At 46.5% G+C, this 26,968-nt stretch overlaps 1 protein-coding gene across 1 annotated transcript; it reads right to left on the bottom strand.

Annotated features, from left to right (window-relative positions):
- Positions 1-4,834: 4,834 nt before the first annotated feature.
- CNMD (chondromodulin) lies at positions 4,835-15,370 on the bottom strand. Its single transcript, XM_042839130.1, has 7 exons — positions 15,299-15,370; positions 14,508-14,645; positions 12,281-12,421; positions 10,370-10,483; positions 8,599-8,752; positions 7,517-7,725; positions 4,835-5,165 (listed from the first exon to the last, which is right to left on the bottom strand). The coding sequence occupies exons 1-7, from the start codon at positions 15,368-15,370 to the stop codon at positions 4,950-4,952; spliced, it is 1,044 nt and encodes a 347-aa protein (XP_042695064.1). The 3' UTR covers positions 4,835-4,949.
- Between the last annotated feature and the right edge of the window lie 11,598 nt (positions 15,371-26,968).

The raw sequence follows: 26,968 nt of genomic DNA, 5'->3' as shown, positions 1-26,968 counted from the left end.
AAAGAGGGCTTGTTTTTTGGGTGTATACCTTTGCTATGAACTTCAGAGCGTTGTAACTGGTGGCTGTAGACTTTGACTGCAATCTTGATGTAACTGCGGTTTCTTGATGCGCTCAGATTTTATCCTGTAGTGCAGGCTGGACAGAGATTTCTTTTTAAATTACTCCTAGCTTCAGAGTTGATTCATATTTTCCAAGGCCTGCATTTGATGACCTTCAGAACTGAACGTTATCCTTGTCGTTGAATATGATGAAGGGAGGTGGATTGAATTTGGGAAGGCTTTTGTGTCCTTTATCCTTGTGACTCCTGCTGGGTAATATCTGCTTCTTGGTTGGGTTTCTCAAAGGGCACATATGTGACATGTTTCAGTGAAGATCTTTTTGGTTTTTTTTAGACTTCACAGGGAAAATCCTTCCCTTTAGGGAATTCTGAGCAACCAGTTGCCCAGTATTGAAAGCATTTGCTACCTGTGTGGCAGCTTGATTTGATTTGGGACAAGGACTTGAACTTGTTTCTCCTAGATGAGTGCCTTGCTTTTGAGTTATGTGCTGGAAGACACCTCTTCCATTACTCCTTAACATAGGAGGAAGACAAATGTCTGAGCTTTACTTTGTCATGAAATCGAGTTCTTGTCTCCTGGCCACCCTTGCTTTATGAATGTCATTCAGAGCATTTAACAGTGCTTAGTGAGGACTTGCTATGGGGAAAAACCTAGATAAAAATCTCTTAAGTAAAAAGGAAAAGGTAATTTGAAGATGTTTTCTGTCGAACAAGTTGGTTTTACTTACTGTAGAGAATGCAGTAGTGGCTCCTCTGTCTACTTTCACTTGCTAAAAGTCCATGGGAGTATTTTGTCAGATAAGCACAGTATATTCTTGTATTAAGTGGGTACTGTTTCACTGCTTTGGGATTCCATTCACTTAGCTTAAGGCATAAAGTAAAATAAAATGCATTGCTACTTACGTACTCTTGAGGCATGTGTAATGCAAATATAATGCTTTAGCTTCGGGCTAAAACTTGTAGCAATCAAATAGGAGACCTCCTTGTCCATCTCAATCCTGTGAGCAAAGCTTGCAGGTCTGAATGTAATGCCAGCATATTTCTGAGCACGGTCAGGGTGCGTGTTCCACTTTTAAAATTTAGTTGAACCAGAAATGGCAGCTTTTGTTGCATTGTTGGGGGGTGGTTTGGTTTTGTTTGTTTGTTTTGAGTGAAGGATTGGGTTAAAGCAGTGAGAATTTTCTTGTAAAGATGAAAGGGAATGGGGAAGGTGCTTCATGGGCTTTGTGGACAGTGTGTGTTTTGTTCCTGACAAAGCACAGAAACGCAGAAAAGGATTCCAGAAGCTGTAAATCAAGGGAAAAGGGCCTGGGAGCTTGCAGCTAGCCTGAGTGGAGATGATGAAGGGTACCAGTGTCAAAGAGATCTTCCTGTGGCACCAGAGAGGACGAGGAAGTTGGTGCAGCACTGGCAATCGACTGGCTGTCTTGTTTTTTCTTTTATTCTAGTGATATTTTACTTGTTCAGACTCCTGAGATTTTTCACAAGCCTTTTTGCCATCTCTAGATGCCCTTCTTAGAACACCTGGAGAATCTGACCTCCGAGCACTGATTTATAACCCTGTTGCAAATGGGGGAACAGGACTGCAGAAGGTAACAGTAGCTTTGCAATTCAGTGCCACAGGTGGGATTACTCTGTGCTGCTGTTTTGAGGTTGTAGAAGAAACCTGACTGTTGTACCTTAAGGCAGTCTTTGTCATGCAGGGTATGTGTGCAGTGCTTGTAAAAGATCAGTTGAGCCTCTCAGAAGTGGAAGATAGATCAATTTGAATTTTGCTCTTTCTGAGCAGAGATTCAGTCCATCCTGATGTGCAAATCCATTATTTGACAACTGTAGTTTTATGCCTGTGCACTGATAAAATCCTGCCCTGAAAATGAGAATTCTGAATTTATTTGTGCTGAGACAAGGGTGTATTGTTATGAGAGACAGACCTCTTCCAATTCCAGCCTCTTTCTCAATGCAGACACAGGTGGAGGATGACTCCCTCGTGAAAAAAATGAATGGGGGAAGAGACTGGTTCATTTCTTCTCAACGCTGGGGAGAAAGCATGCTATAGATGGATAAAAGAGGAGACTTCTGCCATCACATCTCTTCAGTCTTTTTGTTGTTGTTTAAACTCTATTTTCATGGTGCCAAGGTGAAACTATCTTCAACAGTAGTGGTAAATGCTGTTTGGCAGTCTGAGCCTCCACTGTTGGGCACACTGCTGCATCTCTTCATGCTGTTGAAGCGTTGGTCTCTGCCACTGCTCTGCTGCCTCAGAACTTATTTAAGCATGTCATTCATTTTTAAGAATAACATTTTTTTTTTTTTTGCAACCTTTCTGTAGCAGGAGACCATCTTTGAATATGTTAATATAGACAAATACTAATTTGCTTACTTGAAGCATGAGCTAGGGGAGGGGGTTTTGCTGTGTAGCTTCTGGTGATGGATTAAATCATAGAATCAGAGTAGCTTGGGTTGGAAGGGACTCCAAGGCTCACCAAGCTCCAACACCCTGCTGCATGCAGGGCCACCAACCTCCACATTTCATACCAGACCAGGCTGCCCAGGGCCCCATCCAACCTGGCCTTGAACACCTCCAGGGACGGGGCATCCACAACCTCTCTGGGCAGCCTGTGCCGGCACCTCACCACTCTCTTGGTGAGAAGATTATCTATGCAAATCTGAGACATCTGTGATTTTTGTGTAACATTTATGCAATATTGTAACTGTGGAAATTTTATTGGTCACAACTATGTCAGTAATGTATTTGTCTGTCTTACAGTCACTGGAGCTTTCTTGGCTGCCTGCAGAGGAGCGTAAGATACGTGTGACAGTGAAGCACCCATGAAAGATGCTTTTTGACTTTCCACATGTTTAGTCTGCCTATAGAAAACTGATGTGCACCTTTTGGTTAGGAAGTTAATTTTAAGGCTGTGCAGACGTGGAAATAACATGTGGATTTTTTTCTGACTGGAGAAAGTCTTTAACTGGCAGGAGCAGGTAATGAGTTGCTTCAGGATGATGACCCTACCTACAACAGTTAGCAACAATGTAGTTCATATATATATTTATATATGTATGTGTGTATGTATATATAAACACTTTTCTTTCTCTTTCCCTTAACTATGTTTTCACTTACTAATTGCCTTGTTTTCCTCTCCAGACAGTTCTTCAATGTCTACTTGAAGGTACCGCTGCACTTTTTGATCCAAAAAAAGCTACAGGAAACAATTGCCATTTTTAATGTATTTGTTTAATCAGCAGTTAAAAAAAAAAAAAAAAATTAGAAAAAAGAAAAAACAAATGATTTTTCTAAGCATATGAATGGCATGCTTCTAAAACAACGTAATGATCAAGGTCATTTTCTTTCAAAAGAGCGAAAACCTCAAATGTAACAGGCCTTGAAATCCCACTCTAAGAAGTTTCCAGTTTAAATATTTCAAAGCAAGTTTGTTCTGGAGATTAAGGGAAGGTAAAGATTATTTATAATAATAATAGAACAAAATACTGAATTCTATTCTCATCTTCCCTTGCTTAACACTTTGCTTTTTAGATACGCTGTTTAGCATTCTGCATGAGGTTGTCTTTATTTTCTTTAAGCCACGATTATGTCACATTAATTCCTTCTTTTGGTGTGTGATGCAGTGCTAATAACATTGCTTTGGCTTGCAACATCTCGGGAGCAGTTTAGTCACAAAAACGAATGCTTCAGAAAGTGAGCTTTAAAAGGTTGGACCCTTCTTTTTATAACGCCTGTGTAGATGGCTCCGTGAACTCAGGGGTGGAGATTAAGATGTGGTGTGGATGAAGGCAGTGCAATGCTTCTACTTTTGTTCAAAGGCTAGGAATCCTAAGTCATCCCATCCTGCGTGAGTACTGCAGTGCAGTACCTTCCGTAGAGATGTAATACGTAATGGGATCAATCCCTCTAATTGCACAGTTTGCCTGAGCAGCAAGGGTGAGGTTAAAATCTTTTTTTCCTCCCATTTACCAGTAAGCAATTTCTCTTGTAGGGAACAGAGGTTAGCTCCAGCGAAGGCCGTGAACAACCGCTATCCATGTAGAATAAGGAGGGGGTTGTAATCTTGTGTCCAAAGTGTCTAGTTCAAGGGTTTATAAATAACAGTGGCTCTTGTAGATTCAGAAGGGTCTTGAGACTCTTTGGCCTACAGTTGGGTGTAAATACTTTAGCTGCAGTCTCTGGATGGCAGATATTTGTCAGACACTGCAGTGGTATCATGGATACAAGACTCTTGATGCCGGGGTAGCTTTGATGTTGGGATGTGCGAAGGGTTTTGATTCTGCAGCCACACAAATTCCATCCCACAGCCCCTCTTCCTGCCGTTTGTTTCTGATTAAACACGATGTGAGCTTTCCCATGTCCCCTGGAGCAGCTTTGTGGGAAAGGTATGCTGTAATTGGTTTATAACCATTCATAATGACCTGGCAGCCCTGTACGGATAGCAACGGGGTGCGACTTAACTTGTGATTTATTTAGGTAAGCTACGTGGATGAAAGGTACTCCCAAGTGTACAAGTTTAGCCAGTTGCCTAATTGGACATAAATTTTCACGTCTAGCTCAGAGAGAGGTTTTTGTTATGAAAGTCTGAATTTGGATTTATGAACAAGCTTTCTAGACTGCTAAACCAGCTTGTGAGCAAAGTTAGTGTTGTCTGTTTTGAGGCTTCTTAGTTTGGAATTCAGTGCCTGCTAGCATGCTCTTTGTCATCGGTAAAGCTAATGGCGCCTTAATTTAAGAGTTTATTTACACTTAGAATATCTGCCCTCATTTTAGCACTGTTTGGATTTAGAAGCCAGGATTGGCCACGCTGCTTCGGTCGTAGTCTTTCATCAGTTTGGCGTTGTCAGACTCCTGCTGGCTTCTTCCAGGAGCCCAAAGCTTTCTCACACAACGCCCATGATGCGAGCGACCCACCAGCTGCAGGGCATGATGATACGGCAGGCGGTGCGGCAGCCCTGGTAGTTGTATGGCCACGGGTAGTAGCCCAGCAGAGGCTCACAGATCCTCTGACACTGCGTGTAACTTCGCCTGCACTCGATGCAGCACACGCCTAGGTGGTCCAGCATGGGGTCAAAAGCCATCCCTTCACCTTCCAGTTGCTGAAACGCAAAATGTTGGTGTTATCAGCTCTGAAACCTTGGCCTTGAACTGCACAGCACTCCCGCCAGCTGACCAGCGGACCTTGCTTTGTTCCCTTTTGCTTGGCAGGGATGTAGAATTGCTGCAGTCACCCATGTAAAAATGGTAAGAAAAGGAAAGAACTCTAACGAAACACATTATTATTCTTCAGCCTGCAAAAGATCCAGCAGCAGTAAAACCCCCAAGGTATGAATGTTACTGATGGAAAAGACTTGAATGTAGTCATATGGGTCTTTCATGTAGATGACCATGTCTGAAGCTTATGCTGTACTTTTAATGTTTTTTTAATGTTTTAATGTTTTTGTCTTTTTTTTTTTAACTCAGAAAACTTCTCTCTCGTCTTTCTTTCAGCTTTTTTTTTCCTGAGAGCCACACTGAGTTGCTTTGTGGACAGTGGGATTTCTACCTGTTCTGTACCTAACAGTATGCAGTTGCATGGAACACGGTGTGTATGAAATATTTAACAGCAAGCTTTTGCTTTTGCTTTCTCCCTTCAGAATCATTTTCCTATTTTGGGGGGAAAACAAAAAACAACAAAACAACAAACAACCCAAACCACCAAACAAACTGAATATTCTAATTTTGAAGCTGAATTTCACTTTCACTTTTTTTCAAGAACGCTTTGAGAAAAGCAGCAGCAAACAGCAGATGCTGGCATCTAAGTTGGCCCTGAGCGTTTTTCACTTGGAAACCAGCAGCACACTGCAGCAGCGGGGCACAGAGGATGCGTTCTCCTCTCCAGGCTGCTGTGTGCTGCTGGGGACCACTTGGCTGAGCTCAGGCCTTTGGAGTCTCCTTCCCCAACCTGATAGCAAGGGGGAGGGATGTTGGTTCCCTTGAGTTTTCCTCCTTGGGTTTAGATGGCAGCAGTGTGAGCTTCTGCATGAGAGCTCATTGTCCAGAGTCCCTTTATGCAGTGGGTGAAGAGGAATAGTTGTAAGCATGATTCCTTCCATCCTGGGGGAAGGAGCTACAACGTAATTAACGGTCCTTTGGAATTAGACAAATCTGCCTCTAGGGAAGGCTTGGCTAAAGGCATCTATGGGGTAACTGCTAATGACGGTGAGTCCTGCCCTGCAGGATGGAAGAAGTGTGGGGAGCTGGAAGCTGTGGCTCTGGCATGTATCCCTCTGGCTGGGAGAATGAAGCTGCTGCAACTGCCCTGCTGCTGCTCCCAGAGAAAAAGGGAAGTGGGGCCTCATGGACTTCACGCTAGTGGATGCAAAGAGAAGCTGAATTCCACAGCCATTGCTATTCTACTGACCTCATGAGAGTCAGTTTAGATCCACTTTATTTGGAGTGATTAATTTGAGTTTAATTAAGGGATGTCAACTCGGCAGAATGCTGTCACAGCATAATGATCTCCTGCTGTTGCATAAATGTCAAAGCTGGGACTTATTTCCAAAGCAGGAGGCATTAATCTTGTAACAGTATTGTATTAAAGTGACTTACTCCTGCTGCACCAAATGGTGAGTGTAAATTCTCTGGCACTGGTGCACTGGACTACAGGCTGCCTACTGTATGGCTCCTGCACGCTGCCTCATCTCAGAGAGCAGCAACAAATGTCCCAATGGTCACCTTCCATGTGCTACTGCTGCCTCTGAGTAGCTTGCAAGAGAGCCTGTCTTCCAGATGGAGAGAGCAGGCTGAAGGAGTAGATCTCCATTTAGGAGGAAACTCTGCTATGAGCACTGGCACAGCTGTCCAGAGAAGCTGTAGAGCCCCATCCATGGAGGCACTCAAGGCCAGTTTGTACAGGGCCCTGGGCAGCCTGAGCTGCTGGGTGGCACAGCGCACGGCATGGACTTGGAGCTGGATGGGCTTTAAAGTCCATTCCAACCCATAACATTCCATGTTTTGGCTTAACCCCTAATATCTTTGAAATCAGACTTAAACTACCACTTTCTTCTTCTCTAGGGGTCTGATGCTGGTTTGTATATTTAAGAGCATGATCTAAGTCCTAGCTACTAGGTTCATGCTTTACCTTTGTTGGGGTACAGCTACGTGATTAAGGCCAGCTTCCAGTTTATCATCATCTAGTACTTCTTAGTGGGCCTTGGAGCCCTTCAAAAGCAACTTTTCATCAGCTTCTCTTGATCTTACCACCTCAAGCACTTCATCTTGCTGAGGCTTAGTTTAAAACTAGGGCTGGGAGAGGGAGAAGACCTTTTTGGACTTGTATGTAGACATGTTTCGTGGAGAAAAACCGAATGAGCCGAGTGCAGATTTAAATAACTAAAAGATAAGCCTGACCGTGTCATTAGCATTACCTGTCCACCACAGTCTTGTGCTCTGTGGTGCAAATACTCACATTGTATGGGTTGTCTGGGTTAAGTGTTTGGTCGCTTTCTTGCTGCATTGGCCTGGTTTCATTAGGCTGGGGGCCAAGCTCTTGGATCAGCTGGGTGGGGGTGGACCTGGTGTTCACTTCTTTAACAGCAGCTGCTGTGTCTTCTGCGTCGAAGTTTGACTCGGACTGGCGTTTATTTCTCTTCATTTCTCTCCTTTCTCTTTGTTTATCTGAAGAAGTAGTCATATTTTGAATATATCTTTGTATTTATCCACTGATCCAGACTGCAATGGTGTGTTTAATAAAAGCTAGGAGAACCAAGGGAGGGAAGAGCAAACAGCAAAATGGAAAACTTGATAAGCACCCCAGTGGGAACTCCTTGCTTTCCTGTGCATTATAAGGAACTGATATCATTCCAAAGTGGAGGTGAAGCTTTTTCTCCCTCTTTCTTCCCTTGAAGCTAAGCAGGTGTAAGAAGATGCTTTTGGCTTCCAGCGTAGTCACTGATGTTACCTCAGCAGCAGCTGCCAGCACTCACAAGGGCCATTGTATGTGCTGTTGTGGCAGGCTGATGCCCTCTTCCCAAGTCCAGGTGGTGAACCTGGTGGGAGCTGCTTTGATGCTGCTCTTTTGTTACCCAGTAGGAAGTGCAAGATCATAAGAAAAATGGAAGATAATGGCAGCTTGCTTGGATCCCCAGGTGCTCTCATGGTATTTTTTTCTTTCCCCCCCCCCCCCAGTGTTTTAAAACTAGATGGTGCAAGGAGGAATAAATCTTTTCAAGCCCTCTCTTCTCCTTCCAGGCCTGGGATGTACCTGGAGAAGTTACTGTCAGCCTGGTTACTCCTGAACACCTTTGCTAGGAGTGGCTGTGTTTGATGACCACACTTCCACCCAGGGTTGGCCTCCAGGGCCTCACAAACTCCATCTATCAAGTTGCCCATCTGATCCCTCCACTGAAATCTACTGGAGAAGCATTGGGAAACATGGCAGGGCATGATCTCGGACCAGTAGTTTGCTGGTTCCCAGCCCTTGGCCAGTTATGGCATTCCAGCTGCCTGAGCAGTTTGGTTCTAACGCTTTTGAAATACAAGAAATGTTACCTTTGGGATATGTAGGTCGAAGCCAGAAAATCGGAAGATCCCCACAAAGCTCTAAAATTTTGGGGCTTAGGAAACCGTTGTGCTTGATGGGCTCATCTGCAGCCACCCAGATAAGAGAGTTTTCATCAAATCTAACAGGCATGATTTCATCTTCCTGCAAACAGAAGAGCACAAATCCTTTGCTAGTTCAGTGAGTAGCCTTCTGCCTGCCTGCTGCTAACTCTTGGGCATCAAACTGTGTAATCATCAGCTGCAACTAACGCTGCGCATCCTTTATTTCATGAACGCCAGCTGATTGTAGTGAGCCAACCTGCTGTCAGGTTTTGCTGGGGTTGTGGTTTCACCCTTTTCTCTTTAGAATACTTTTGCCCTATGTATGAGAGATCTTCCAGGCCCAAGTGCCAGGATTTCAGAAGTAAAACCTGTGAACGTCCACCAGCTTCAAGAGATGAGCAGTGAATTAGGCCAGCCAAAAATGAGACCCCATTCCTCTGTTATGCCTGCTCTCATCTCATGTTCTCTTATGCTCTACAGCTCTGCTTACAATAGATGTTTAAAAAAAAAAAGAAGTCTTGCTTGCAAATTTTGCAGAGGATTACGGTACGAGAACTGGTGCAGCTTCCAGTTTCAAGTCAACGTGATGGCTCTGATTAAAGGTCTTGTTCAGTAAAAGCAATTCAATTGACCAAAAGCTTGAAGTGCGAGTTAAAGGAGCCTGCCTTTTTGAAGTGTACCCTGCAGGTTTTTGGTTTGTATCTTCAAAGTAACGTAGGCAAATGCCAGTGATTGATTCTTTAAAGTCGTTAGTTCAAAGTATTATTTTACATAAAATGTGTAAGTATTTTATAGCAACAGTGAAATATTAAAAGAAAACCAACTTGTGAATCCTGAAAACCAGTACGATTTCAAAGTTAAAATTCTAAATTGCTTCCATAAAAGTCATCAAAACTCGTTACATAACTGACTAGATCAATTTATTCTGTCAAGTTGTTGTTCCTTTAATGTGTTTATTGATTTCTTTGTAGGTCTCGAGCCATTGAAGTTCACCATCCAATCTGTCTACTGAGAGCTCTTGATTTTTGTTTTTTTTCTCTTCCCCTTAAGTTTCCATCAGCATCAGAAATAAGAGAATCCACTTTTCCCATATAAAAAATATCCTTTGTTTCTGCTTTGAAATTACCATGGCTTATGAGCAGGCAGATATTTGGGGGTCTACGCAAGCTTATTTCCATCAGCCATTTTTATGGGCAACGTTGGCTATATGTGCTGTAAGGATGCACTGTCAGTACTCAGATGTACGTGCTTATCAGAGGGAGAATTCCTGTAAGTAGGAAAATAAATACTGCTTTGCCACACCGGTCATTCATCTAACTGCAAAAGTCAAGCAATGGGGGAGGGCCTGAAACAATTTATATGAATGGGATGGGAGTGGTTTTCATGGTAGCTGTGTGAGTATTACAGTGTGATGCGGGATCTGTGAAATTTAGTCAACACAGTGTTTTAAAATGAAGACCGATGCGGGCTAATTAGGTAAATTCTTAATGTTTACTGTTATTTCTTCTGAGTTAGCTGAAATTTTGCAGTAACATTCAGTATTTCCCAAGCCTTGATAAGTGGAGTTGCTCTAGTTTGGTAAGCATTCCCTTGGGTTCTATCCCTGTAGCTGTTTGCATTGCTTCCTCCATGCTTCCCCAGCACAGCCTCCTGCCCAGCCTTTTCTCATGCCACCAATGCCCCCTGCTCATCCCCCCCTCATACCAGTAGCCCTTACCAGGTCAGAGGACAGGCTGGCCTTGGTCATGGCATCCACCTCAGGCACACGAGCTTTGGGCTGGGCCTTGATGTAACACTTCTCTCCTCCAGCAAATCGGATGCCGGTGATGCCCTAAGGAATAGGACACACATTTGGGTGCAGCCCTCTGTGTCCCCCTGCCCCATAGACCCCTCCTGCTACCCCAGCCAACATTGTCTCTGAGCTTCTAGTCTGAACACTGAGTCTTATTTAAAAACAGACACACCAGCACACTCTGGGACTTGTTCTAGAGCATGGTAGGAGCAGCTCAGCCTTGCATAACCACAGGATCATGAAGGTTGGAGAAGACCACTAAGATCACCTGGTCCAACCGTCGGCGCATCACCATCATGCCCACTGAACCATGTCCCTCTGCACCACGTCTACCCTTACATCCAAGTCTTTGCTGGGCACGCAGTCATCCGAGCTGTGCCAATCAATCCAAGGATGCTAATGTAAACGGTTGGCCTTTGGAAGTGCCTTTCTTTCTCCCTTATGTCCATTCTCAGCTCAAAACCTGACTGGCAGTGTCTCTTTGCTCTTGCTGAGCCTTGGGACTGTGATCAGGCACAGCCCTGATAGGTAGCAGCCACACTTGGGTAGTTGATCTGACCTGGCTCTTAGGTCAGCCAGCAGCATGCCTGGCAGTGCTGTGACTTCAGCATCTTTCTGTTGAGCTGGAGCCTTTGTGCAGATGTGAAATAATGAAGAGGAACAATGAGAGCTTGCTGCAGATGCCCTTATTCAGCTGCTATTAATGTTGCTATGGTGATGTTTGCTAGAGATTGGTAAAAGCTGAACTCCAGCTGTTGGGCAAGCTGGGTTCCCAGTCTCCTGGCTTGGATTTGCTTGTATTTGTGGAGAAGTCAAGGCGCTGGATTTCCTCTGCTTTCTAGAATAGGAGGCAGTCCTCCTGACACCTGCTGCTGTCCTTGGCTTTAGATGCTGCTTTGACTTAGGGAGGACTTTGAAGTTAAGTGTTTTGCACCTGAGAACATGAACTACAGCATCTTGGTCCTGTAAAAAGTTTTTGCACAGGACAGGTGTTGCACAGACAGACCTTTCATAGAATCACAGGGTGGCTTGGGTTGGAAGGGATCTTAAAGCCCATTCAGTTTCAACCCCTTGCTGTAAGTAGGTAGGGGTGTCACTCATTAAAACAGGCTGCCTGGGGTCCCGCACATCCTGACCTTTATTAGCTTGGGTATGGTGCAGCTCTGTGAGCAGCTCACCTGGTTGTTATGCTGAGATTTGGCACCCATGAGCCCAGGCTGAGCCACCATTCTCAAGAACTTGGGTACCCAAATATATTTGCTGCTGGATCGAATCACTAAACAGAGCACATCTGACACAAGGATGCAAAGTTGTGCTGCATTCCTCTGTCCCCTCCCCTAGGCTTGGCCCCAGGCTCCCATCCTTGATCTCAGTGCAGAGAGCGCTATATAAGTTTGTCCCTGGTGTCTGCTTGGCTTAAGGTGTTGATCTTGTGTTCCTCAAATGCTGACGTTTTGGATACGAAGGTGTGTTTCTCCAGTTCAAATCCTACAAAATCACACAAGGGCTGTGGCACAGCCTGCCAGAGAGTTTTCCTAGCATGGTCCTGAGGGCACGCGTTGCAGCTCTATTTTAATGATTTGAAAGCGTGCGTGGAGCCAAATCTGATGCAGCCTAATCCATGTTGGAGAGGACCTATCCCTAAAGGATATGTGGACTCCATTTTGGAGGAAACTGCTGGCCTTGCTGTGAGAGCAAGCCAGGGGAGCGTGGATGTCTGTGTGGGCAACGAGGGCACAGAAACCTCCCACAAGCCGAGCTGAGGAGCTGAGAGCTGGGCCAGTGGGGTGTAGGCATTGGAGAGAAGGGTGTGAGGGACCCAGTGGCAGCACTTACAATCTGGAAATCATGAACTTCGACAGCCTCTTCACTCCCGCTTCCTGTTTTGAATGTCTCTAAGTTGTTCCCGGCATCTATTTCCATCGATCCGTCCTGCACTTTTCCATTAATGCTCATGGTATAGTGAACGTTGTACACCTGCAATAAATAACGGAGCAGTAATGCACTAACGCTGTGCGTTGTCTTCTTCCTGAACCAGGTGATGGGTCAACCTGGTGGTCATGACCCTACTCACAGAACCACAGCACAGCTGAGGCTGGCAGGGCCCTCTGGGTCCCTCTCCTCCATCCCCTGTCCCAGCAGGGACACCCAGAGCAGGGTGCCCAGGGCCACGTCCAGGTGGCTCTGGGAGATCCCCAAGGAGGAGACCCCACAGCCTCTGTGCAGCAGAGGGTTTATTTGATTCTCTTGTGCAGTCCAGATAAAAGTGCTGCATGAGCAGCTTACTTTCAGTCTCAAAACAAAACAAAACAAAATAATGCCTTGCAGCAGCACTGTAACAAAAAATTCACACTGACAGCTAGAGACAAATTTCTTCTTCCCTCACCCTCACTCAGGGAAGTGGAGGGTGCTAAAGATTTATGGTTCCCCAATTACACACATGCAGGCCCACGTTCTCTACTATCTCAGGCTCCAATTGAACGCCGTGCACAGACCCAGACCTATGCCTGCAGCATTCCCTCCTCGGGGCTGAGCCAGATTTGAAGCCAGATTTGAGACCTTTTATTATTGCTGTCAGTTAAGAGAGAGCTTACAATAAGGATTTACAATAAATAAGTTTACCTTAAGCTATTTTATGAATGTGATTTGTAGAGTTGCTTCCTAAGCACTTGCAAGTCCCGAGCTTGGAGGCACCTTGGAAAAATGCCTCCCACTTTTCCCAATCAACCTGGAATTTGACTTTGAATCTTAATGACAGCTCTGGATAGGACAGGAGTTGAACTCAATGATCATAATGGATTCTTTCCAACTTGGGGTGTTCTACGGTTCTATGTTTTGCAAACCAGGATTCAGATGGATGGAGGAATACATAGGGGGAAATTTTCCTGCTGATTCACTGTGTCCCTGCCAGCCTGTGTGCCCATGGATGTCATAGAATAGCCTGGGTTGAAAAGGACCACAATGATCATTTAGTTTCAACCCCCTGCTATATGCAGGGTCGCCAACCAGCAGACCAGGCTGCCCAGAGCCACATCCAGCCTGGCCTTGAATGCCTCCAGGGATGGGGCATCCACAGCCTCCTTTATCCTTTCAAGAGCCTAGAGGATGGCATTTGCAGCCTGGCTCAGATGTCAGCAATGTGTCTTGTCTCTTTGTTTGGCGTTTAACCTTGTACTTTCTCTGACTATCTACATTATTGCTACGTACATCCATGTATCTCCCAGGGAGCTCTGCTCTGCTGCTGGGACTTGCACAAGGACCTCCTTGATGGGACTGCAGCATGGCTGGAAGTTGTGCAAATCCTTTTCCAAAGTAAACCCAAAGATCCGAACTGTGCTAACAGAGCAACCTAAATTCAGGTGGGCACCGTCATGCTTAACATATGTTTTAAACCAAAACTTAGCTGAGTAGAAAGTGAAATTTATATATTAACACAGCATAACGCTCATGATGCTTCTGAAAGTAGATTCTTAAAGTGGTCAGCAACTTCTTAGTTGTGTTCTTTGCGTGCAGTGTCTTTTATCTACCCCAGAAAATGTAAATAAGAAAACGTACCGAGGCTTGAAAAGTTGTTCCACAGCTGTTAACCATAAATGCCTCCATGCATGCACAGCCCACCAATGGGCCAGCTGTTCATGAGTTAAATATAGCACTGCACACATCGGGGTCCAGGTGGGACTTGGTCTGAGCATGCTGTGGTGTGGGGAAGGAATGTATGCGTTTCAATGCTGGTTTTGTCCTGAGGGCTGGAGTTTGCCCAGGATGTGAATCCCTGGGGAGGGACCGTGCTTGGAGTTTGCTAAGAACGTGTGAGCAGAAATCAATGTAGTGTCTGTGCTCCTGCAGATACGTTGCACAGTCAGTGAGAAATGTACTTCCAGGAGTCTCCATTCCCACAACTAATAAAGATAATTATTATATTTTTGGTGTTTTTTTGTTTTTTTTTTGGATTATGAGAAAAAAAAAAAGACCTGCTTAAAGACCTCTTTATCGACCCTGTAATGCAAGTTTCCAGCCTGTGCCCTGTGTTACTTGCAGCCTGTACCAGGCTGGCCGTGCTCACCTGCCTCTCGGTGGCTTTCCAGAAGTAGAAGGCGCCGATGGCCCCAGCCAGCAGCAGAAGGGCCCCAGCGATGAGCACTGTGGCCCCTGCCTTCAGCAGCCGCCCTGGCCCTGGAGGGGGCACTGCTGCCGTGTACGCCTGCAGGGAGCACAGTGCTGGAATGGGAAGCCTGACCTGGTGGGACCAGTTGAGGTCCCTGTCCTGAGCCAGCTGTGATGGCTGTCATGTCCCAGCCCAACCCATCCCTTCTCACCCATCCGCCCCTTCCATTTGTGACCAAGCACATCCTGACCTGACCCAATCTGTCTCATCCCATCCTAACCCAGCCGGTCCCATCCCAACTCATCCCATCCCAACCCATCCCACCTTGTCTAAACCCATCAATTCAGCCCTGATCTGGTGAATCCCATGTCATCCTAACCTTCTCTGACCCACTGCATCCTGACTCATTCCAATCTAGCCCATCCCAACCTGACATTTTCTGTTCTATCTTAATCTGTCCAGCTGAACCCACCCCATCCTGTCTCATCTCATTCTGACTCATCTCATTCCAAACAATCCCATCCCAATCTGATCTGACCCATTCCAATCCAATCCATCTTATTCTATCGTGACCATCCCATATTGATCTAGCAGACCCATCCTGACCCATCCCATTTCATACCATCCCAATTCGACACATCTCATCCCAACCCCCCCACCCCATTTCTGGCCCTACCCTTCCCTTCCCTTCCCTTCCCATCGCACCCCGTCCCAGCCCGTCTCATTCAGCCCATCCCAGTGGCACTCACGGGCGGCAGGCCCTGCTCCACGTCTTCGGGCCCCGCTCGGGCGATGGGTACCTTCTCCGAGCCCTCGGCCATGGCTGCGGCAGCGGCTGCCCCAGGCTCCCCGCTCCCCGCCGGGCAGCACCGCCCCTGCCCGGCCTCCGCACCGCCCCTGCCCGGACAGAGAACGCTCCTCTCCCTCCGGGCCGCACCCCCGGGAGGAGGGGAGTGAGGATTTGGGGCCCAGGGGCAGCTTTGGAGAGAGGAGAGGGGGAGTGATGGAGGGGGAATGTCCATGTAGTGAGTACCGCGCTGGGCTGCTGTGGAGAGGTGCCCCTACAGACAGCCGTAGTAAAAAACTGATTTTTATATATATATATATAAATATAATAGCTTTTAAACTACATTAACAAGCTTGCCAAAGAAATCAGCAGAGTGCATTTGGATTGAGGTGTGGCACAGTGCATTTGATGGCTGTCCCACGGAGCACCCCAACGTGGCACGGGCTGAGCTGCCACCAAGGCTCTGGGGACAAGCAGAGAATGGTGGCGGGGGGGGGAAAGTCATCTTTTGGTTTGAAACGGCCACAAGTCCTCATTGCCCCCAGAGGCAGGTCTGACCGCTGGACTGGAAGCCACTGTGAAGCAGCACAGAAGTCAGACGTGGCTCTCACGTGCCAAGCACTTTGCCTTTTCATGGTTGAGGAGCAAATTCCGGGGATACCCACCTGCATTTTCTATCCTTAAGCCCAGCCCCATCTATCCTGTTGATTTCCATCATTAGCCATCAGATCCTGGTCAAAAATGAACGGGCATGATTGCTGCTGAAAATAAACCCAATCCCAGCTCGTTAAATGCGAAGAGAAGCGCTGTGCAACTTGCTAAAGTAGGGCACATTCTAGCCCGCTCCTGAATGACACACTGTTGTAGGTTGGGGCTAATAATAAGATTATGATTCTCTTCATTAGCAAGTATTTTGTTACACCGCAATCTTGTGAATGGATATGTCTATCTTGGCAAAATGTGAGAATCCCAGCCTTTGATCTCAAACCTCCATTTCACGTCTCTGCTTTAGAAAGACAGATTTATTTTAAGGCCCCTGCGCTCATCTCTGGTGCAGGAACGTGCCAGGGACGTTTGCCACGGAGCCCCCCGTTAACCCTTGCTTTCATGCCTTACCCTGTGCGCGTGCACGGAGCTGCTCGTGAGACTGCAGGGGGGCAACCCTTGCCGTTGTGATGGATGGGGTGGCAGTGGGGCAAACGGGGCTGGGGGCAGATGCACACCCGTGCAAACAGACCCACATTGAGTCACCGCAGAGCCGGTGTTTGTAGGGCTGAGGACAAAAACGCAGCTCGCCTTTCACCAGCTGAATTCTTCCTTTGCAATGAAGATAACGCCGATGGTCGCGTCTGAGCGCTGTCTCCTCTCTAAATAACATGTGTGTGCTCAGCTGGATTAAGCCAACTTCTGAGGCTGGAAATCATAATAACAGTCTTTTACAGGACAGCTTTTCTGGTCGTCTGATACCATTATCCTCTGGGCTGAAAAGCATTCCAGAGTACTTGGAGAGCTGCAGTGAATGTGAGGTTGCTTAGCTGATAGCGCGGGCTTGTCTCAAGGAAGCACATTTTCTCATTATTTTCCGCAGCTCTGAAAAAAAGTTAAGAAGGGGAAATGGAAATATTAAAAATGAGAACACTTTGGTCCGGCTGCTCACTGCACCCTGCCTTTTGGTAAGTCTCTTCTGCTTCCTTATATGCTTTTATCTCCTTTTTCTAAGTGTCCCAAAAAGCTTTTTGAACTCTGCCATGGCCTGAGTGGAAATTCATGAGGCTGGGCACTTTCCCATACTTTTTTTTTTACACCAGCACGGCCATAACCTGGTTAGTGACTCGGGTCCCAGCTACTCGATGTCTCTACTTGACCTCTCTTAAGAATAACCAGAATCCTCTGGAGGGAACAAATCCTATAGAGAAGAGAAAGGAGATGTTGCCTTTCATATTTAACCCATCACAACCTGAGGTTTTGGAGAAAGTTTAAGGATTCTTCCCCGCAGTGGGGCCAACAGCTGAACTAACTGGCATGAACATCCTCACCAAGGTCCCTGTGGTAACCCAGGATGTAGCCCCCCCTCGAGGGCTCACTTTTCCTCCTTACCCCCTCACTCCATGCTAGCGTTCTGCTCCTTTCCTTGCCTAGTGTGGCAATGTGAAATGCCAGACACCAAAGCCACTGTTTGTTCTGTGCAGGGCTCTTGGAAAGCTCTCAGAAAACCAAACCAAACCAAGTCTCCTTTGCCATGAGACTCTGGGAGAAGCTGGCATCCCCCATTGCCCTGATTGGGCACGTCTCCAGCAAGACCACAGTGAAGGGATGCACAGAGATGCACTGGGGCGGAACCCTGCTCTCAGCTCACATCTTCCCCATCCATCCCACATATGGCCCATCACGCTTGGTTCCTCCTCACCCCAGGACACAAAAGGCAGATTTGTTTTTCCCCAGGGCCAGATTTCCTCTATCCATATGTCTTCATCATATTCTTCCTAATTTAGCCAGTGGCTGTGCCTTCTGTTTGCCTTGAATCAGAGAAATAAAATAAAAATAACTAGCTTTCATTATGTGCTTTCCTTCCTACCTTTAACAATGTGGTCTCTTTTGTAGCTATCCTCTGTAAATTGCTCGTAGGCTACTTCCTTTCCTAACCTCAAATCAGGGCTTCTGCTTTGGAGGTAGTTATTATCTTAAACAACTTAGTAGTGTCAATCTCCTTTCTTTCTCCCAGAGGCTTCTTTCCACTTTGATGAGAGCTCTGATAATTTTCTTTTTGTTTCGTTGCAAAGGCCAAGCTTTATTTTCTCATCCAAGAGCTCCCACGAATCAATTATATTTCTCTTTTCTGATCTGTGCACCATTCCACTAATAATTCCGTGATCCGACTCAAGCGAATACTTCCAATGAGATAACCTCAGAGTCATCTCCAGGGCCAGAATACTTTCCAGAAATACTGCCTCCTGAAACACGCGTTTTACTCACCCTTCTGAAAACACATGAAGCACCTTTATTATCTTTTTTTTTTTTTTTTTGGCCTTTGTTACCTTTTTGGGATGTTTGTGTGGATTGGTTCCAGAAAATATAATCACCTACTCACCTGTGCTCTGTCCTTTCGTTTAGTTCCTTGCATCAGGCTTTTCTGGTCTGTTCTATAATCATAGAATCATAGAATGACAAAGGTTGGAAAAGATCCTCAAGAGCATCCAGTCCAACCATTTACCTACTGCCAATATTTCCCCACTAAACCATGTCCCTTACTACAACATCTCAATGTTTCTAATACTTCTCCCCCTGCATTTAAATCCTTATAAAGCAACAAAAACAAACAAGCAAAAAACCCCAACTGAATAGGTAATAAAAGAGAATAGTTTCTTACAAAATAAACTCATCAGATTAAAGAAACCAAACCCACGGGTGAAAAAGAACCATTGAAAAGCAGCATCCCTACCCTTGAATTGGCTTCTCCTCAAGAACGTGTATGGAGAGCATGACATATCATCTCACAGAACCACATCATGGCTGAGGCCTCTACGTTTGGTGAATCTGGCCTTCGCCAGCAGCTCTTTGCACATCAGGACATAGCTGTTGCCCCAGTGCTGCTTGGGAAGACACTACCTGTGCTCCCTGCTCCAGTAGCCCTGAGCCCAGGTCTGCCCTGAATTCATAGAATCATAGCATCATAGAACGGCTTGGGTTGGAAGGGACCTCAAGGATCACCAAGCTCATGGATCACAAGCAGGGCTGCCAACCTTTTTATCTAATCCTAGACCAGGCTGCCCAGGGCCCCATCCAACCTGGCCTTGAACACATCCAAGAAAGAGGCATCCACAACCTCTCTGGGCAGCCTGGTCCAGCACCTCCCCACTCTCACAGTAAAGAACTTCCCCCTGACATCCAACCTAAATCTTCCCTCCCTCAACTTAAAACCATTTCCCCTTGTCCTGCCATTATCTACCCTTGTAAAGAGTTGATTCCCCTCCTGTTTGTGGGCTCCCTTTAGGTACTGGAGGTCTCCCCACAGCCTTCCCTTCTCCAGGCCTTGTTTTCAAAAACCCACAGATGGTTCCTCTTTTCCTCATTGTCAGAAGCTGAGCAGGGAGCAATAAGGAAGAACAATATAATTTCTGCCGGTAGACCCTCTTTAATTGGGAAAATGCATCTGTTATCCATGTATTAGCATGGAACAGCATGGAACCGCTGTTGTCATACCACTACAGACAGCAAATAGCAGCAGCAATAATAATAAATTTGGCCCAGTTAGGATCCTCGTGCTTGTCCAGTGTGGAGAGCTGAAGGGTGAAAATGCTTGAAGAACAGCATGACAAAAGCCGGGGACCTCATTCCCTGCACAGCCCTATTTCCAAGGGCTTTTTCCATGACTCCATGGTCAGTGATTTCCATGACATTCCCTAATTGTTAAAGGGCAAACTGTCAAATACTTTAAGCTCCACACTTTATGGCCTGTCTATATGGGGCCGCAGCACTGCATGGGGCAGAGCTGAGGAGCGTGAAACCAGACTAGCTGGAGGGGGGCAGAGGTGGCCTCCATGGCCTCGCCAGCAAGATATTTTCCTCTTGCTGACAATGTTGTGTTGCTGCCTTGAGGAGCTCACCTGCCCTTGCACAGGCTGAAAGAGGCAGCAATCACATCTCTAAAGAAATGTTGGGGTTGTTTGGGAGAAAAAAAAAAAGAATTTGCAGAGAGGTCTCACTTAGGTAAATCATCCACAGTATTACGCTACCTGAGGTGAACAGGACCACCTCTATCTTCCTCCCCTTGAGGTGCAAATGGTCTTGGTGTCCAAGAGAAGATGCTTAAATTGCTTTCCTTGTCTCTGCCCGTGGAAAGCAGCCCCAGAGCTACATCGCCCACAGCAAAATCCGTTCTTCATGGCTGGAAGCTGTTCTGTGGGGATGCTGGGCATCTGGCAAGGTTGGCCTGATGAAAGGAGCTTTGTTCCCTGATGCATGTGCTTGTTTGCTCTGAAGGAACGTGGCTTCCAGCTGCAGTAATGCTCGTTTTAGGGACAGAGGAGACTGATGAAGCCTCCACTCTGCGGTTGAGGTGCAGCCAGGTGGTCCCTCATGCAATGAATTAGTTAATGTGTGAAGAGACTGCAGGAAGGTGTAAAGCGCTGAGCATTTCTTTCTACTTCTTAGGATAATGTGTTTTAAAGATCAGCTTTGGGTTTGCCTGCGATGTGATTTGTTTAATTATTTAAGCCTGTTAGCATATTTTCCTCGGGGGATGGAAAATCCTCAGTGAAGGATCTTTACAGGAGAACAGAGATCTCTATTATACACTGAGGGGCTCACACCCAGCCGCCCGCATCGACCCCAGCATAGGGCATGGTGGAAAGGCTGTGCAAATACCACCTTCCTGACCCCAAAGGATGACTCATGACAACCTCTCCTCCAGAGCTACCAGATATCAGACACTAAAGGGCGCTCTGTAGGTTGTCTGGGATTGTGAGTGGTAGGCACTTGGTGTGGAGAAGGCTTTATAAGACAGCTCTCAACACCAGGCCCTCCCCAGCCCAAGCTTGGCTGGGTATGACTGCATGGGGCTGCAGTACTGCTGGGGATGTTAATGTTTCTGGAGGAGCTTTCTGATTCAGGAATCTCATCTCTGAGTGACTGCATGATGGAAAATTTCCAGATGAGGTGCTGAAAAGGTGTGGAAGCCAATGGCTCTGCCATGGCAGTGGAATGGATGGGATCCCATGTAATACTCTCGCTATGCCTGAAAGCCATCTCTTATTCCATTGTACTAAGCCTGCCACTGCATCAACATGTGCAAGGCTGACTTTCCACCAGACAAACCCAAAGGAATGGTGCTTCTCCTTTTCCTCAATTCCTCTCCTCTTCCTTGATGCCTCTCCTATTCCTTGCTACCTCCCCCATGAAGTCTCAGCTTAGCAGCTCTGGCTCTTCTATGAACCTAAGTCAACTTAAGAGGAAAAGATCTTGGTTGTTCTAAACTTTGAGAGCCACAACAGCATCTCACAGAATCAGACAAGTGGGCATGATTTCTCTTCAGCATCCTCTCATCTGCGAAATTATCTGCAGCACCTTTTGTTTTCCACAGCACAAATCTAAGCTGCTGCTTAGATTTGCTCTGACGTTTAGTAGGAGAACCCCAGAGATCAGCACCGTTGATGCAGGCAGAGCCTGACATCCCAGTGACATTTGAGCTGGGGTTGCCACACATTCAAATCACTGTTGATTTTTATTTTGTGTTTACTCACTAAATCTGAACTCGAGGCTCAACTGCAGCCAGTTCCATGAGGTCCACCCTTCAGCTGCTTTCACAACTGAGCAGAGAGAGGTGCAGAGAGGTCGAGAGCCCCAGGAAATCGTCTGTGGCCGTGCAGCTCATTAAGGGCTGAGCGCCGTGTCCCCATCCCTCTGCTCTGATCATCCTGCATGGCACAGCCTCATGGGGATGGCACTGAGGAAAGAAGAGTCGACAGCCTCTTTTCATAGCTTGATTTGGAAAATCAAGCAAAGCCACTCTGCTGGACTATTGCTGAATCAGTCATCTTTGGTGCAGTTCCACACGGGGATTCCCAGCAATTTAACCAGAAGGCTGAACAATAAAATACATTAGGTCTGAACTGGCTAAGCAGAGGCAAGGCGGGAAGGAAGGCATCTAATTGGAGAGGGTTCAGCAGGAGCCTACCCTGGGGACTCTGTCCCTTGAGATTAGGAGCTTGTTGACATCTGGGTTGCATGCCATTGCTGCCTTACCCTGCATCCCACCAGGGCTAATGGCAGGGAGGCAGAGAGCAAAAGCCCTGGAACTCACACCAAAGGGAAGAGGAAGGTTTTCTGCTGTCAGCATATAGGCCCTTGGGAGAAAGGAGATGGCAGCTCCTGCCTAGAGGCATACGGTAGTGACTTCTCTTGACTGGAGTTAGGGAAATGCATTCTTCTGTCATTAGGGGTTGTCTGCAAGAGAGATTCCCTTCTGCCTTGTTCTATCCTGTCCTAAAGGACCTTACAGAATCACAGAATCCTTAGGGTTGGAAAAGCCATCCGAAGGCCATCTAATCCAACTCCCCTGAAATGAACAAGGACATCTGGAAGTACATCAGGTGTTCAGAGCCCCATCCAGCCTTACCTTGAGTGTCTCAAGGGATGGAGCATCCAACACAGTGCTTCACCACTCTTATTGTAAAAGGTTTTTTCTCTGTCTAGCCTAACTTTCTCGTAGTTTGAAACCATTTCCCCTTGTCTCAGGATGACTCCTTCATAGTACACAAGTGCCTTGGACATTTTGTGCATTCCCTGTTCTAGTGAAGCGTCCTCTTTGTCCAAGGTGCACCTACGTTTGTGCTGTGCCAGGGTCTGGAGAGAGCTCCTGCTTCTGCCTATGTCCCCTCCTGGCTGCAGGCAGTGACAAACCCTTGGCTGCTGCCAAGGACTGCCCAGCATAGATTCACGCACCTTTAAAAGGTGCACAAAATAGCAGCCAGAAGCAGGAGGGATTGCTAGGAATTTCTAGAGGAAAGGAAATAGACACCTGTTTCTTTCCCTCTAGAACTGACTAGTTCAGATGCAGGCCCACCACCTTTGGTGGTCAGCAGGCAGGTGATCAGCTTGTTGTCATCCCTCTGGCAGTTCATCAAGACAAAGCCAAGTTACCTACTTGCTCTTGTCCTCCTGCTTCTCCCTCCCGCTGCGATCCTACCAGAGCCTGTTGCTGATGCAGATGAAAAACAGAACATGGAAAAGTTAACAAAAAAAAAAGCCTCCAAACATGCCAGAGCCAAGGGACTGAATTAGACCTGTGCCGTGCAGCACACCATCCCTCTAAGCGAAGCGTGGAGCCTGACACAGTGCTCAACGCCTGCCTGAAACCCAACCACAGCTCTCAGCCTGTTTTGAAATCCACCCACAGCCTTACTTTCTACAAACTCAGGGAGAAAACGGCAAATTAATCCTTTTTTTTTAAAAAGGATGAGCCGGTTTCTTGTCACTCCCTGCACAGCTCAGGATATGATAGCTCCTTCTGCATAAATACAGATTGTTTCTTTTCACAACTTCTCTTTCATCAGACTGCTAGGAAAGCCTGGGGGTTGTTAGAAATGTGAAAGAAACTTGCTTCCCAATTAAGGTCAATCTCTTTTATCAGAGTCTTTGCATATAAACCTCAGTTTCAGAGGGATTTCTACAAACTCCATCCCCGTCTCTGACAAACCAGGAGATGCCCAAACCTCAGAAGGCGCGGGGAGGCGGCTGCCTTCCCTCCCAGCTTGCAGTGCAAAGCAGGGAGCTGATCTGTCATCATGACTGAGAACATGTCACAACAATCTGTTTGCGTTCTTCAGGAAATAAAAACATCTTTCTCTCCTGGAGCTGTAAGCTAATTTGGAGATTTTGCAAGCTGACATGCAACCTGATTAAAATGACCTCAGGCCAACAGCTCTTCTCAAGCAGCTCGACAATTAAAGTCCAGACCTATCTGTAGCCCAGTTTTTTTCCTCAAATCCCTTTCAGGGAGGAAAAAGTTTGGTGTTTTTATTTTTAAATCTTCATATTTGGAATTTCTCCTTTACACTTCACTTCTACTGTAGCAGGATGCGCTGAGGGGATCTCTATTTTTTCACATTTGGAGCAGATGAAACTTGCACACAGAAGCCCTGATTTCTTGCCTCTTGGAACAAATACACCGAATATCCAACCAAGGAAATAATACATGAATAAACTTGAGGACTATAAGAAATACCCAAGGCGCTTTGTGGCCTACATAAAGCTGCCCTCCCAGGTTCCTAGGCAAAAATGTTGTTGCCCTCAATTTCCCAGACTCGGTGGATATTTTTGCAGTGACCATCATATGGCTTAAATCACTCTTTTTTTTTGCTTCTCGTAATTAGCAAAGGAGAGAGATCAATTTATTAATCTGCTGAGTTTTGTGGAAGCAGGGATTTGTTAAGCAGTGAGCTGTGAAAAATAAATGGGCATCTCTTTGCAGAGTATTTCATGGAATCACAGAAGCATTTGAGTTGGAAGAGACCCTTAAAGGCCATCACATCCAACTCCTCTGCAATGAACTGGGATGCCTACAGCTCGATTGGGTTGCTCTGGAAGACCACTGTCAGACCATGAGCAACCCCTCAACTTAATTAGGGCCACTAAAATGATCAGAGAGGGCTGAAGCACCTCTCCTGTGAAGAAAGGTTGAGGGAACTGGGCTTGGAGAAGACAAGACTGTGGGGAGACCTCATTGTGGCCTTCCAGTACTTGAAGGTGAGTATAAACAGGAGGGGCAACAGCTGTTTACAGGGATGAATAGTGATAGGACAAGGGGGAATAGATTTAAACTGAGACAGGGGAGGCTTGGGTTAGATATTAGGAGGAAGTTTTTCACACAGAGGGTGGTGACGCACTGGAACAGGTTGCCCAAGGAGGCTGTGGATGCCCCATCCCTGGAGGCATTCAAGGCCAGGCTGTGGATGTGGCTCTGGGCAGCCTGGTCTGCTGGTTGACAACTCTGCACATAGCAGGGGGTTGAAACCAGATGATCACTGTGGTCCTTTTCAACCCAGGCCATTCTGTCATTCTATGATTCTATGATTCTGTGATTCTGTGATTCTGTGATTCTGTGATTAATTCACTAGTCTGGGGAGACTTGTTGACTTGATCATGAATATTTTGATGTTTTTTTTCTTTCAAAACCACTGCTGCAATCACTCATCTGAGGTAAATCTGGTGGAGACTTCTCTTCTGCTTTGTTGATTTGGCTTTTGCAACTGCTTTCTAGCTCATCAGCTGGCTAAACTGATTGACAGGTTGTGTGTTGGCATTGCCCTTCACAGTGTGACTATATCCCTTGAAGGCCTCTATTTATTAATTCTAGCCATATACGTTATTTAACTGCGTGCTAAACTGGGCTAGCTTGCAGATTACCTTCTCAGCATCACCACAATACCCCATACAGTTCACATCACTTCCAGACCACAGGGCAGTGCGGAGTTCTTCTGGGCATTGGTGGCTTTACACGGGGGCCCATGTCCTGCACCTGTCCTTGAAGGCAAGAATTCCCCCCTGTGCAGCTGTGTGCCTGTATAATGTGGGTTCCCCACACCCTATTCTTGAGGTCTGGCTACAGAGGGGGTGTGGGAGGTATCTTCTGGGGGTACAGATCATGGGGGTACAGGGGGGTATCTCCTAGGGGTGCAGGGAACCTCAGATGGAGGTTGGAAGAGGTGGTGGTGAGTCTTTGGGAGATGCCCCAGAGACATCTGCTGTATCCTCTTGCCCTGCTCTCCCCATTCCCCAGGGGGTGACCCTGGTACTGGTGGGACTTGTCTGTCCCCTAGCATACCTGTAAACCCTCCATTAACTGGAGAGCTTCTATATCACAGAAGAGAATAACAGAATCATAGAATCCTTTGAGTTGGAAGAATCATAGAATCTTTTGAGTTGGAATGTCACCTAGCCCAAGTCCCCTGCAATGAACCAGGGACACCTACAGCTCAATCAGGTGCTCAGAGCCCCATCCAGGCTGACCTTGAGTGTCTCCAGGGATATGGCACACACCAACCCTCTGTGCAACCCTTGCCAGTGCCTCACCACCCTGATTGTAAAACACTTCTTCCTTACGTCCAATCCAAATCTCCTCTCAGTTTGAAACCTTTTCCCCTTGTCCTGTCACAACAGACCCTGCTAAAGAGTTTGTCCCCCTCTTCCTTACAAGCCCCCCTTTAGATACCAAAATCTTGCAAGAAGTCACCATTTCCAGCTTTCAGGTTGGAGGACGCTGGATTCGTCGCGTCCATCTCTCGCTGCTCGGTTAAAAATCATCCTCCCCTACATTCCCCCACCCCTCCTCGGCTGTTCAGCGGCCGGACCTGCACCCCCACCTAGCGGCAGCCCCAGGGCAGGGGGCAGCGCTGCTCCCGGCTCTCGGCCACCGCCAGCAGCCACATCCACCCCGTGCTTCATTTGAAACGTGTGATTGTGGCACTTAGGGATGTGTTGCGGATGGGTCCAGAAGAAAGCAAACTCTGACTCGTGGAAGCAGAAAGAAACACATAGGCACGGCCTCTATGTTTTATTGGGGGGTGGGGGGTGGGGGGGTTGTGTTGGAGCAAATGCTCTCGGGGGCTAAGCGTGGTTGGGTTGAGTGGATGTGCTGTGATTAATTTGTGTGTGAGCTGCTGGTGACAAGGCGACTGCAGAGCTCCACCAGCTGCAGCTCCGGTGCAGCTTACCAGAGGAGGCAGCTCCCTCCACTATCTCATTTATCATCATTGCTTCCAGTCCCGTTTTGTTCACGCCTTACATTTTTTGATTGTCTTGGATTAAACATTACCAGAGGAAATAATACTAATAGCCTTTCACTGCCAAAAAAATAAAAAAAATAAAGAAAATCAACTTCTAAGGCATTTGTTATGGAAAGGATTATAATAAATTAAATGCTTAAACTAGTACTGTGCAAGCATTTTTGTCTTGGATCAAAATGTTTGCACTGGCTGTTTAAACATTTAATTTATTATAATGAGAAATATCATTGTAAAAATAAGCATGTTAATTAAACTTGAGTTTTGCAAATGTGAGTCATCCCATGTGGACACAGTATAATGAATATAGACAGGTAGAGTCTGCGTGCCCTTTTTTTTTTTCCCCCATTAAG

Source organism: Centrocercus urophasianus, unplaced genomic scaffold (genome assembly GCF_019232065.1).
Source record: "Centrocercus urophasianus isolate 14NV4802_14NV808 unplaced genomic scaffold, USGS_Curo_1.0 seq_9, whole genome shotgun sequence".
In the NCBI taxonomy this organism is placed as follows: Eukaryota; Metazoa; Chordata; class Aves; order Galliformes; family Phasianidae; genus Centrocercus; species Centrocercus urophasianus.
Note: the sequence above shows the minus strand (reverse complement) of the source record. Positions and strands in the feature narration are given on the sequence as shown.

Bases quoted from the DNA above. Each gene is read 5' to 3' on its own strand.
- CNMD (XM_042839130.1), bottom strand. From the start codon at position 15,370: ATGGCCGAGGGCTCGGAGAAGGTACCCATCGCCCGAGCGGGGCCCGAA. The intron at 12,422-14,507 runs GTGAGCACGGCC...TATTTATTGCAG, and splicing joins GGAAAGCCACCGAGAGGCAG to GTGTACAACGTTCACTATAC. The intron at 10,484-12,280 runs GTAAGTGCTGCC...CCTATTCCTTAG, and splicing joins AAGTTCATGATTTCCAGATT to GGCATCACCGGCATCCGATT.